The sequence below is a fragment of the Electrophorus electricus genome, chromosome 5, assembly GCF_041902795.1.
Source record: "Electrophorus electricus isolate QZ-2024a chromosome 5, ASM4190279v1, whole genome shotgun sequence".
Lineage (NCBI taxonomy): Eukaryota > Metazoa > Chordata > Actinopteri > Gymnotiformes > Gymnotidae > Electrophorus > Electrophorus electricus.
This window is the reverse complement of record NC_137501.1, coordinates 873295-887500: the sequence shown is the minus strand read 5'-3', so window position 1 is coordinate 887500 and position 14206 is coordinate 873295. Positions and strand designations below refer to the sequence as shown.

General features: G+C 43.5%; 1 protein-coding gene across 3 annotated transcripts in view; it reads right to left on the bottom strand.

The window, feature by feature from the left end:
* The window catches only part of galnt9 (polypeptide N-acetylgalactosaminyltransferase 9), a 90349-nt gene that overhangs the window by 40310 nt on the left and 35833 nt on the right, over positions 1-14206 (bottom strand). For 2 of the 3 annotated variants that reach the window (XM_035529542.2, XM_081714887.1), the window contains exon 5: positions 3249-3446. The exons of the other annotated variant lie outside the window; for it this stretch is intronic. In XM_035529542.2, coding sequence (XP_035385435.1) covers positions 3249-3446 — 198 coding nt within the window. The remainder of the gene's footprint in view (positions 1-3248; positions 3447-14206) is intronic. 3 annotated transcript variants of the gene reach the window in all.

The window sequence follows — 14206 nt, the reverse complement described above, 5'->3', positions numbered from 1 at the left end:
TCAAAGGTCAGAAGGTCACAATATCCTGTAGGCTATAGAGCAGTTCTGTATATTTGTAAGAATTATGGTGAACAGACTCAAGTGCGAACATCAAAAGTGAGTATAAAGAACTACAATTGGAATGATATTAAAAACCCCAGGAGTACCTGCAGGGAAGAAGTGGGTGGTGTGTCTGCTACACATTAACATGTGTCTGGTACGGACTGAAATTCTGGTTCTTGTCCAGCCAGCAAATGAAACAAAGATGAATCAAATATAAAGCTTTACATATCAAGTCTCACACACTATCCTGACTGTCCACACATCTTAATCACTGTGCCTCAGATCTTCACCTCATCTTCCTGTCTGGACCTCAGGTCTTTGCCTCATCCGTGTTGCACTCAATTGAGAGTTGGTACTTCTGGCACCAGTGATGTACTTGAAATGAACATCCTTATTGTTGATGAAGAGTGTCAAAAACAAACCAAAATGAGAACTAGTAGCATGAAATGACAAGGTCTACTTGTTGAGGGACCTGCCCCCCTGTTCGAGACTTATATACCCAACCACAAGAGTCGAACTGGCAAAGGGACCAACACAGTAAAGTGTATCAGAAATAACAGTAAAGTGTATCAGAAATGACAGTAAAGTGTATCAGAAATGACAGTAAAGTGTATCATATGACAGAGTCCATTTTAGGCTTATTTTGAGCATGACCCTCTCTGACAAAAGCTGACGTGGTGTTGAAGGCAATCTGTGAAGTCCTGCCTAAAGGAAGAGTCTTGTACACTTGAAAGTTCATCTGGGAAGCTCTCAGAGAAGCAGACCTCTCAGGACAAGCATAGTGCGGGTGAAGTTGTAGCTAACGCTTTGAACTGAGACCATGAAAACAGCGCTATGGCACGGTCCCTAAACAGAGGGCAAATGCAATTTTTAGTGCCCCTGTAGTGAGTGGTGCACTAATATATGTCATGAGTTAAGACACATCGATGGATATACTCACAGAGAGGAGGATATCAACAAGACCGTGCGATTCTATCACTTTTAAATGTTTTTGTAAAGCACTAGAGCTTTGCAAATGTTTACGCCATTTCCAGTCAAAGAAACCGGCTAGCTGGGTCACAGATGTACATGGCAATTTGGAAATTTGGAATATTGAAAGGGACTGACAGCAGGTTGAGGACGTTACCACAGTGTGGATGGGTGAAGTAAATAAGAAATGACATTCCTGTTAGCACATCTGCTGCACAATGCGATGCAGGGAAGACTGCCTAATGAGAAGACGATGTCTGACAGCAGGAGCTTACTGGGACACCGCTGGTGTTCTGGAGGAGCCAATGATGCTATCTGTCATAAACCTGCCCCTGGGGTCATAAACCTGCCCCTGGGGTTACAGGTGCAAGTTTTTTGCCTCCTGGAGTTTGTGGCGTGGATATTCTCCTTGTCTGGACACTCTCATCTGATCTGGGAAATCAGCTCACTGCTACTCTGGAGAAGGGATTAATAATAATCTATGTGAAACGGGAATTAGTATGTGTGAAACATGAATCCATCATGTTCTAACCCAGACAGCGGGTGTAAGAAAGAGGCTGTGGTGATTAACAGTCCTATTTACACTCGCATGGTCTCTCCTGAAAAGGCCCAGTACATCACTAGGTACAGTGGTGTCACGATTCCTCCCTCGTGCATCACAGTTTTGTCTTTGTCTTGTTCCTGTTCTCCACCCTGCCACGTGTTCTGTTCTCCACCTGTTCTCCACCCTGTCACGTGTTCTGTTCTCCACTCTGTCACGTGTTCTGTTCTCCACCTTGTCATGTGTTCTGTTCTCCACCCTGTCATGTATTCTGTTCTCCACCTGTTCTCCACCCTGTCATGTGTTCTGTTCTCCACCCTGCCACGTGTTCTGTTCTCCACCCTGTCACGTGTTCTGTTCTCCACCTTGTCATGTGTTCTGTTCTCCACCCTGTCATGTGTTCTGTTCTCCACCTGTTCTCCACCCTGTCATGTGTTCTGTTCTCCACCCTGTCACGTGTTCTGTTCTCCACTCTGTCACGTGTTCTATTGTCCACCTGTTCTCCACCCTGTCACGTGTTCTGTTCTCCACCCTGTCACATGTTCTGTTCTCCACTCTGTCACGTGTTCTGTTCTCCACTCTGTCACGTGTTCTATTCTCCACCTGTTCTCCACCCTGTCACGTGTTCTGTTCTCTACCCTGTCACGTGTTCTGTTCTCCACTGTCACGTGTTCTGTTCTCCACCCTGTTATGTGTTCTGTTCTCCACCCTCTCGCGTGTTCTGTTTTCCACTCTGTCAAGTGTTCTGTTCTCCACCTGTTCTCCACCCTGTCACGTGTTCTGTTCTCCACCCTGTCATGTGTTCTGTTCTCCACTCTGTCACGTGTTCTGTTCTCCACCCTGTCATGTGTTCTGTTCTCCACTCTGTCACGTGTTCTGTTCTCCACCTGTTCTCCACCCTGTCACGTGTTCTGTTCTCTACCCTGTCACGTGTTCTGTTCTCCACTGTCACGTGTTCTGTTCTCCACCCTCTCGCGTGTTCTGTTCTCCACTGTCACGTGTTCTGTCCTCCACCCTGTCACGTGTCCTGTCCCTGTTTCTTTCCATGTGTATTGTATTAAATGAACAGTGATGTGGGAATGTTGTCTCATCTGTGCCTGTAGTGCCAGGTTTTCACAGCACAGTTCTGTCTGATTCTGAAAACTCATAAGTGGAGAATTACCTCATACGCCATCATTTAAACCAAGTTCATGTGATGGCAGGATGGCTGTTCCTGTTTTCCTCTCCACTGGTTTCCATGTCTGATTTATAAATAATAAATGGAATTTCTGTTTGCCCGATACTTTATCTGGGCTATGGCAACCTTGGAAAGACTTCAGATGAGCACAAAATATCAACCACACAGTCAATGCACACACAAGTCACACAGGAATCTGAGTCTGCCACATGCTGTGTGGCTGGCTTTAGCTCTGGGTCTGAAGAAGTCGTTTTGCATGCTTATGATTGACTTATCTTTGCATTTCTTGAACGGATGGTCGTGAAAATGTTGCTGCAATTCACCAACATCAGCAAATATCTCACAACAGAGCCTTACAAAACACAAACCCCTCTGAAATATCCATCAGTGCTGCTATTCCAATTCTAGAGGGCAAAGGTGTCCTTAACACTTAATAAAAAATGAATCTATCATATCAATATTCATTCATATTTCAGTGAATGTCTTCAGTGATTCTAAAAGTTTATTGGCAGCATTTACCTGATGGGGGCGGTCTCATCACCGTTGTCCAGCCAGTCCTGTGGGGGAATGATGTACATACACCAGAGGCCCCAGTTGTAGCCGTGAGCAGCATTTGCATACTGCTGGACCTCGAATGTGTTGTACTTGATATTATCAATCGCTGGCAGGATTATCCGCGTGTGGTCTTCTTTTACTCTGGCCAAGATGGGCTCAGCCCTGAGAGGTGGGGTGGGGAGAGAACAAGGAAAAGAGATGGAGGGTATGTTTAGGCATGGTTGCTCTGGGAGCTATCAAGCCTTCCCGGATATTTTGTTGGCTGTAAAGAGACCCAGAGTGCAGAAACACGGGCATAAGAGAAGCAGCTCAGAAGGTTATCTATGAACCAGGAATTCTCATCTATATTAAAGGTGCTTACTAATCTCCAGATGAGCAGACATGGATGGTGATACCATCCTACTCTACCAGCTCGAAAAACCTTGTATGAATACAAACCACATCCCACCTGTTTTCGCTGCACAGTTTGGGGTAAATCTTCCCCTAACTTGTCATTCGGTGGTCTGGTCCTGACCACAAGACTGCACCCTCAGTCTAATGGGTGTGATCCCCAAATAATATCCAGTAAGCAGTGGCCCTGTGATCAGGAACTGACCAGTGATGAACAGAGTAGCGGATGACTGATGGTGGTCATGTGATTTAGAAACTGACCAGTGAGAAGCTGTGCTTGGCAACAAAGAGCCAACAGTCTCTAACTGTAAGAAAAGAGGCCACTCAAGAATCAGTTAAGACTGGTAACTCTAATAAACGTTCCTGCTAAGTGTCGTTAGCAGACAGCCAGATAAAAAAAAAAAGATTTTCCAAGATAAAGAAAGAACAACAAAAGCATAACAACTTTGATCGTTATTTTTCTCATGTCTCTGTAGTTTCAGTGCTCACCAGTTCCTGTCAGTAGGCTCAAGAAAGTATATTTAGGTCCATTCCCTGACATCAAATCCACTCTGGAGGGGCACCAAGACGCATGACACCGCAATCTGTGTGTGTGGACTGTTTCAGCAGAAGCAAACACAGCCCTGATAACTAATAGCATCCTGTGGTCGTCCTTCTCCTCTAACCTTACCTGCAGTACTTTCATACACTCCGTACTTTATCGTCCTTAACAGCTGCGCTGCAGTGCACCAAGGCAACAGCACGGTTGCCGAGCAAAAGAAGCAGGTGAAGACATCGGCAGGTAAAGAGGACACAGCACCCACTGGAGTGGGACTCTCAGTCCTGGACACTGTTTGTGTCTGATGTTGCTACCCTCTTTCTTCTTCAGTGAGCTGCCATCACCATCATCAAAGACAACCCCCACACACAAATACACCACACACACACACATTCATCCCTGTATACATGAACACATCCTCCTTCACCTTCAGAGACTGTTACCACAAATACCACTCAGAAATACAACACCTACATATTTATTAGCATTTTATTAATATTTATAACTCTGAAACCCCTGCAAATATGTCAATGTATTTATGTACATTTAAATTATACATTTACATCACTTTTAACAGTATGTACTCTCTAGAGGAGAGACACCATGTGAAATGTCATCATACCCGATAGTAAGGATCAGGTATCGTACCTGAGTATAATGACAGAAGGACCAGGTATCGTACCTGAGTATAATGACAGTAAGGACCAGGTATCGTACCTGAGTATAATGACAGTAAGGACCAGGTATCGTACCTGAGTATAATGACAGTAAGGACCAGGTATCGTACCTGAGTATAATGACAGAAGGACCAGGTATCGTACCTGAGTATAATGACAGAAGGACCAGGTATCGTACCTGAGTATAATGACAGTAAGGACCAGGTATCGTACCTGAGTATAATGACAGTAAGGACCAGGTATCGTACCTGAGTATAATGACAGAAGGACCAGGTATCGTACCTGAGTATAATGACAGAAGGACCAGGTATCGTACCTGAGTATAATGACAGAAGGACCAGGTATCGTACCTGAGTATAATGACAGAAGGACCAGGTATCGTACCTGAGTATAATGACAGAAGGACCAGGTATCGTACCTGAGTATAATGACAGTAAGGACCAGGTATCGTACCTGAGTATAATGACAGTAAGGACCAGGTATCGTACCTGAGTATAATGACAGAAGGACCAGGTATCGTACCTGAGTATAATGACAGAAGGACCAGGTATCGTACCTGAGTATAATGACAGAAGGACCAGGTATCGTACCTGAGTATAATGACAGAAGGACTCGTTATTGTACCTGAGTATAATGACAGAAGGACCAGGTATCGTACCTGAGTATAATGACAGAAGGACCAGGTATCGTACCTGAGTATAATGACAGAAGGACCAGGTATCGTATCTGAGTATAATGACAGTAAGGACCAGGTATCGTACCTGAGTATAATGACAGAAGGACCAGGTATCGTACCTGAGTATAATGACAGAAGGACCAGGTATCGTACCTGAGTATAATGACAGAAGGACTCGTTATTGTACCTGAGTATAATGACAGAAGGACTCGTTATTGTACCTGAGTATAATGACAGTAAGGACCAGGTATCGTACCTGAGTATAATGACAGAAGGACCAGGTATCGTACCTGAGTATAATGACAGAAGGACCAGGTATCGTACCTGAGTATAATGACAGTAAGGACCAGGTATCGTACCTGAGTATAATGACAGAAGGACTCGTTATTGTACCTGAGTATAATGACAGAAGGACTCGTTATTGTACCTGAGTATAATGACAGAAGGACTCGTTATTGTACCTGAGTATAATGACAGAAGGACTCGTTATCGTACCTGAGTATAATGACAGAAGGACTCGTTATTGTACCTGAGTATAATGACAGAAGGACCAGGTATCGTACCTGAGTATAATGACAGAAGGACCAGGTATCGTACCTGAGTATAATGACAGAAGGACCAGGTATCGTACCTGAGTATAATGACAGTAAGGACTCGTTATTGTACCTGAGTATAATGACAGTAAGGACTCGTTATTGTACCTGAGTATAATGACAGAAGGACTCGTTATTGTACCTGAGTATAATGACAGAAGGACTCGTTATTGTACCTGAGTATAATGACAGAAGGACCAGGTATCGTACCTGAGTATAATGACAGAAGGACTCGTTATTGTACCTGAGTATAATGACAGAAGGACTCGTTATTGTACCTGAGTATAATGACAGAAGGACTCGTTATTGTACCTGAGTATAATGACAGAAGGACTCGTTATTGTACCTGAGTATAATGACAGAAGGACTCGTTATTGTACCTGAGTATAATGACAGAAGGACTCGTTATTGTACCTGAGTATAATGACAGAAGGACTCGTTATTGTACCTGAGTATAATGACAGAAGGACTCGTTATTGTACCTGAGTATAATGACAGAAGGACCAGGTATCGTACCTGAGTATAATGACAGAAGGACTCGTTATTGTACCTGAGTATAATGACAGAAGGACTCGTTATTGTACCTGAGTATAATGACAGAAGGACTCGTTATTGTACCTGAGTATAATGACAGAAGGACTCGTTATTGTACCTGAGTATAATGACAGAAGGACTCGTTATTGTACCTGAGTATAATGACAGAAGGACTCGTTATTGTACCTGAGTATAATGACAGAAGGACTCGTTATTGTACCTGAGTATAATGACAGAAGGACTCGTTATTGTACCTGAGTATAATGACAGAAGGACTCGTTATTGTACCTGAGTATAATGACAGAAGGACTCGTTATTGTACCTGAGTATAATGACAGAAGGACTCGTTATTGTACCTGAGTATAATGACAGAAGGACTCGTTATTGTACCTGAGTATAATGACAGAAGGACTCGTTATTGTACCCGTGTAACAGTAAGGACTCCATCTCTTTCTTCTTTTGCATTTTTTAATTAACAGAGTGATTTCTTTGTGGCTTCTTCCCTTCATCTTATCTATCTGTCATCTGGAGAACATCCACTTTCTCCATCTTCCTTTCCCTGAGAGAAGGAAGCTGAGGATGATATACGTGATGGAGGTGATAATCGTTGGTGAGGGAGAGGTCTTAAATGGGGCTCGAAGTTACACCACTACCCTGATACCCCAGAGCTTCTGCCCCTCAGGGAGTCTTCCCATGCTCAAACACATCTGCACCATAGCAGTTTAAAGGCACAGTTATTATAGAGTACAGATCACTGATTATACAGTTATTATACAGTAAGTTATTGTAGAGTTTTATAGAGTACAGATCGGTGATGGTAGAGTTATTATAGAGTATACATCAGTGATTATAGAGATATTATAGAGTACAGATCAGTGATGGTAGAGTTATTATAGAGTACACATCAGTGATTATAGAGATATTATAGAGTACAGATCAGTGATGGTAGAGTTATTATAGAGCACTGTGACCAAGCACTGCCCACCTCTCCACCCCCCCTCCATCTCTCCACCTCCCTCTCCACCCCCTTCCCCCACCCCACCTCAATAAAATCTGCCCTGCGCATGCTATAAAAAGCCTGGCACTGCCTTATAGAGTTTGAAGCACAAGGGCACAGAATCACTCTGGAAATGGGACTTCTGGTCAATTTCACATCATCATGTCACAAAGCTGTTATAAACAAATCCTTACAGTGCCCATTTGAAAATAAACATTACCACCAATTGTCATTTGGCTGTGTTGTAGTCCCCCTGTCTGCTTGTCTATTTAATCTGTGTGGGAGAGTTTATCTGCACGATGGGCTGGACCTGCAGGCATCGTTAACTTCGTTAAGCCCTGGTAGTGACGTCACAGCTCAGCGAGCCTTACTGCAGTTATGGCAAGAGAGTTTAAAAAGAGGCACCTAGAGGGAAACCTTGTGGGGTCATCGCCCACTCCGGTAACTGGCTCTCTCCCTCCAGTCTCTCCCCTCCAGGCTCTCTCCCTACAGTCTCTCCCCTCCAGGCTCTCTCCCTACAGTCTCTCCCCTCCAAGCTCTCCACTCCAGTCTCTCTCCCTCCAGTCTCTCCCCTCCAGGCTCTCCACTCCAGTCTCTCTCCCTCCAGTCTCTCCCCTCCAGGTTCTCTCCCTCCAGTCTCTCCCCTCCAGTCTCTCTCCCTCCAGTCTCTCCCCTCCAGGCTCTCTCCCCTCCAGTCTCTCTCCCTCCAGTCTCTCCCCTCCAGTCTCTCTCCCTCCAGTCTCTCTCCCTCCAGTCTCTCTCCCTACAGGTTGGGAAAGCAGAAGAAAGTGCCACTTGTAAGGGGAGTTTCTGGAAGTGCAGCATTACCTGTCTCACTGCCAGCTGGCCTCGCCTGCACCACAGTGACCTGAATGCTGACAGGTGGCCTGTTTTTAAAGAAGGTCAAAGCAAACTAACATCAGCATGAAAGTTCCTCACAGCGCAGTGTGTGTACCAGTATTTACCAGGATACAAATTTTATGACGTGCGAGCCGTTGTGAATTAAAGATTATGAGAATTTGTTCTTAGAGATGTTTTTTTTAAATTGTTGGTATTTTTATTAATTCATTTGTAATTTAACCACATGTTAAAAACCTTATTGTGTTTAAGCTTTAGAAACGCATTTGGAGCAACTGCTAAAGACTGAAACATTTTACAAAAATGTTAAAAAACAACTGGTACACACAGACACACACACACACACACACACACACACACACACACACACACACACACACACACATAGGTGTTCCTCCCTCACAGGTGTTCCTCCCTTACAAGTGTTCCTCTCTCACAGGTGTTCCTCCTACATAGGTGTTCCTCTCTCACAGGTGTTTCTCCCTCACAGGTGTTCCTCCCTCACAGGTGTTCCTATAGACCTCCATATATGTCTGTCTAGCTGTAAATTCTTAAATATATTTGCCAAAAACATGTTTGTCTGGAGCAGCAGAAAATCACTTTCTGAAATGTGAATCTCTTGTTGTTTAGAGGAAAGAGTTCAAGTGATATGTGAGAAAATAAAATGTCTGTCCAACAAATTTTCCACTAGCATGGATTGACCATGACCACACAGCCAGTAATAACTGCTATTAGGTCCGTGTTGAGCTCTGCTATTATTATTTATTACAAAGATAAATGTAAAGGGATAATTAAGAGGATCTTTACCTGTTTAAACAGCAAAAATATGTTGTTGAAAGTATCTAATAGTTAATTAAGAGCTGTATTTACATGGCTTGTCAGTAAAGTTGTAAATTTGTTTTTTAGTTCTTCAAACACGTTACCAAGCACTTTTCTGAAGTGTATCTGGGTTGGCTAGACTATTCATCTACTTACTGTAGAGACAGCAGACAGAAAAGCATTACACATGTCCTTTAACACCTGAATAAATCGTTATGCACGGTTATGGAAGTCAAAATATGTCAATAGTTTTTGCTACAGATATCAAGCCTCCTGTCATGTTTGGCCCCGCCTAATTTCCTTGTTGTCATGGTTACCCTGTCTCATGTATTTGTTTTGCTATGGTGTAATGTTTTCTCTGCCCTTCATTTGTAGTAGCCGTGCCTTGTTAAATTGTTACTTGTATTTAAATGCTGTCTTGTTCCCTGTGTTTTGGCTAGTTATTGTGTTATTCCTGGTCTTTGCTCACCTCCAAGCCTCGTGGTTTTGCTGCCTGTCTGTTATCTCTAGTCTTAGTTATTTGTTCTTATCGTTGTGTTTGTGTTTTTGTTATGCTCTCCCCTTTGTCATCGTGTTTCGTTTTGTTTAGTTTAATCCTGTATTCCCGGACTCTTCTGTGCACATGCGTCCGCCTCCTTACTGCTCACCGTTACACATATCTTAGACCGTCCTATTCCAGGTACAGTACTGGCAAGTTGGACTGTTGCTGTAAGTGTGGAGTGTCAGTCATTATGACACTAAACATCACTTAGGCCTATTAAAGATTAAACAGGCCTATTAAAGGTGGCCTAAAGACAACAGAAAGCACCTGTGTATTCAGCTGTTAGGCTGGCATTGAATACCACAGCCAAGACAAACGTGTCAGACATTTTCTAACTGTTAATGGCCAGCTTGTTTTTCCAAGAGCACAGCAGAAGAAGGTCAGACACACACCAAGGGCATTTTTAAATAATAAGGAAATGTATTAAATAAACAATAAATGTCAAGGCAAATAAAGGAAAAGTAACAAAACAATGTAAAAATGTAAATGTAACCCCAAAACATACAAGGATGAAAATGAAGAGAGAGGAAGAGAGACAAACCTCCACATACAGGGACTCCTCCTCATCCTCTCAGGGGCTGTAGTCACTGGCTATCAGCCCACCCATACCTGCACTGGTATGGCAGGCACTGTAACACCTCCTCCCCCAGAAGGGTAACACCTCCTCCCCCAGAAGGGTAACAACTCCCCCAAAGGGTAACACCTCCTCCCCCAGAAGGGTAACAACTCCCCCAGAATGGTAACACCTCCTCCCCTAGAAGGGAAACACCTCCCCCAGAAGGTTAACATTAAAATTTTTACTACATTTAACTGATGTTTTTATCCAAAGCGACTTACAATTATGACTGAGTACATCTTGAGTAATTGAGGGTTAAGGGTCTTGCTCAGGGGCCCAGCAGTGGCAACTTGGCAGTGGTGGGACTTGACCACTCAAGTACCTTCACCACTGAGCTCCTCTAACGCAGACAGAAAAGGGTGAAATCCTAGAAAGCCAATAAGGACGTAAACATGAAACATTAATTCAATGAGCTGTGACACGACAGAACAAGGATACCTGCCTACTGCACCTACTACAACAGCACAATAAAAATAACAACAACATTATTACTAATATTGTTATTATTTTATTGTTGTTATTGCGCTCAGAAATAATTGCAACATAATTGCAGTAGATTGTAGTTAATTATTATTATTATTGCCCACACAAAAAGACTAATAAATGTGTGTGATTGTGGGGCAGTTGTTGGGTATTTTGTTGAATGTGTTTGTTTACTGTTCAGAAGCATCTTTCTCCTTTGCCTCCAGCTTCTTTCTATAATTGTTTTGTAGAGATTCCAACAATTTTCATCCTTTGGGAGGACAATCATCTTTTTTTCTTCTAAAAGGGTGTGCTTACCAGAAGATGTACACATTATTACAGAAGCTGTTGCATTGTTACGCTGTTCCCTTATTACGCTGATCCATTGTTACACTGTTACATTGTTACACTGTTACATTGTTACACTGTTACATTGGTCTCATACATTCTGTTAGGTCTGTTTCTTTCCCTGAGCTACTTACAGTAGTGCATTAAAACAGTCTGACTGTAGGTGTTTGTACTACATACATATTAATCTCTCCCTCTCTCTGAATGTTCAGTCTTATAGGCACAATGTTGCAGCCTGTTTGATTGCATGAGCAGTCTGAGATCTCTATCTTTCACTCTCCTTGACTCCGTGTGTCATCTTCTGTAGCGTCTCCTGGCTATCTGCCACGCCTCTCTCCCTCTTTACAGATGGGCCAGGAACACAGGGAGATAACCCCTCCCTTCTCCAGGACTGAGGAAATTCCGGTGTGATCTATCTGGAATTAGTTCACTTTCTCTCATATGCCTCTGTATCAGATAATGGGATCTCGCCTCATTTATTGTAAAGGCCCCATGAACATCCTGTCCCAATGTGCTGTGAGTAACGCCTGCTGGAATAAGCCAACTCTCCCAGGCTAAGCACTGCGGCTCCAGCAGGCTGTTTCTGCACTAGGAGCTGGAGCAGGAGGCTTAATTCTTGCCAGGTTGGTTTTTAAAATGCATTCTGGATCTCCAGGTCAGCTGTAAAGGCCGATCGACTGAATGCCGTTGGGCATCATGGTCTCAGCTTGGCTTGACTGGTGCTGTTAAAAACATTTTAATGCTGGAGAAAGTAACAGGATTCAGGGTAGCTTGCTCTGAACACCATCTACTGCAATTATGTTGCAATTATTTCTGAGTGTAATTATTTAATATACTATTTAGGGGCAGTGGTGTCTCAGTGGTGAAGGTACTGGACTAGTAGTTGGAAGGTTGCCAGTTTAAGCCCCACTGTTGCTACTGTTGGGCCCCTGAGCAAAACCCTTAACCCTCAATTACACAAGATGCACTCAGTCTTAATTGTAAGTCGCTTTGGATGAAAGCGTCAGGTAAATTTAGTTGGGATTATTAAGAAACCCATCCAGCAACATTACGATAACAACTTTATTCACTTATTATCAAACCCAAATCTAAGGTTGCTTGAGCTTAATGTCACTTGATATAACCAAGAAGCTATTTTTAAATCCCAGATGGGGAGTTTTTGAATTAGGACCACTTGCAATGCTAACGAGGCCACTAACGATGCCGGTAACGAGGCCACTAACGATGGCACCAAACCTGCCATTCACAGAAGGTAACCAGTCACACACTGTGCCTCACAAGATGCTGCTTCCTTGTGAACGCTGCAACCTAGAAAGAAGGGAAAGAAAAAGAAGGAGCGGATTTGGAGCTGCAGGAGGTGCTGTTCCAAACGTCTCGTAGGAGACAGGGGGATCCAAAGCACCCTTCAGGTAGTGCGGATGGGCAGGAAGGGAGCGCCAAAGGTAGTCGATTGTTTCTCTTGTGCAAGAGAATCCTGGTTGAGGGAGACATCCGTGCACAGTGGTATCAAGACGCCTGGCTTCTTGTTAATCTTCAAACAGGCACAGAGCAAAAGGCTCACACCAAGTCTGGACTGAAGTTTACAGTTTAAATATGTGCCCACATGTTCCAGAAAGCTACTTCCTTTTTAAAATCACATCTTGAAGTCATATCATGTTTAGAGATGTAAAAGATGTCACTATGTGTCGGGTTTGTAGCTCATAACTACTTATTTCCTGTTTTGACTGGAAGATAAATAAACAGGTACAGTGAATTCAGGAAGTATCCAGACTCCTGTATCAGTTGCACACTTTATTGTGTGGTGATTTGATTTTTAATGGATGTAATTACCATTTTACCCACCAATCTACAGTTAATCACCCATAATGATGAAGTCAAAACATGTTTGTTGTTAATCCACTGTAGAGAAACAGACATTCAGGCAGACAGATAAAAGTTTTATAGTGTAAATAAAACAATATCAACCTTAATGGAAACACCCACATTGTTAATGTTGCACATTACCAGCACATGTAAATAAGACAATATCTGTCTGATCCAATAGTGCAGAGAGTTTCCCATTCACCTCCCTGAACCTCACTGTGGCCACACCCACCTCCCTGAACCTCACTGTGGCCACACCCACCTCCCTGGACCTCACTGTGGCCACACCCACCTCCCTGAACCTCACTGCGGCCACAACCATCTCCCTGGGCTTCAATGTGGCCACACCCACCTCCCTGGGCTTCAATGTGGCCACACCCACCTCCCTGGGCTTCACTGTGGCCACACCAACCTCCCTAAAGCTCAATGTGGCCACACCCACCTCCCTGGACTTCACTGTGGCCACACCCACCTCTGAGCCCCCGCTCCGGAGCCATCTTGTTCAGCAGAGCAAATGTAATGGTACAGCCAAAAAGGTGTTGAGTAGATACATCAACCCAACTAAGTGAAGAGAAGTATTTCTTCAGGATTGTCTGAGTAATATTTCTCATATAGTGCCTCTTCAGAAGGTCTGCTGGACTAGCACAGCTGTATTGATTTTTTGTTCCCAGAAAAGCAAAGGTCAGAAACAATAACGCCCTGACTCTTACAGAGCAGCACTGTCCAGGATCGCTCAATCCACTCAAAGACTGATAAAAGGACTACAATCTTGTGCACATCCTTAAATGCATCCCCAATGCACTTCTGCTTGTGTGAAGTCATCATTTCTTCTGAGAGGAGAGTGTGTTATATTCATGTTATACTCATTATATGTATTACAAGGCAGTTATGGGCTATTATCAAATAATACCCAAGATGAAGCCTGATTACTGATGGTGGCCTCAGCACTAGTTTTGCCTTTACGCTTTTATTCGTCACCACTGCTAGGTTCAAAACATTATACCTCCTAA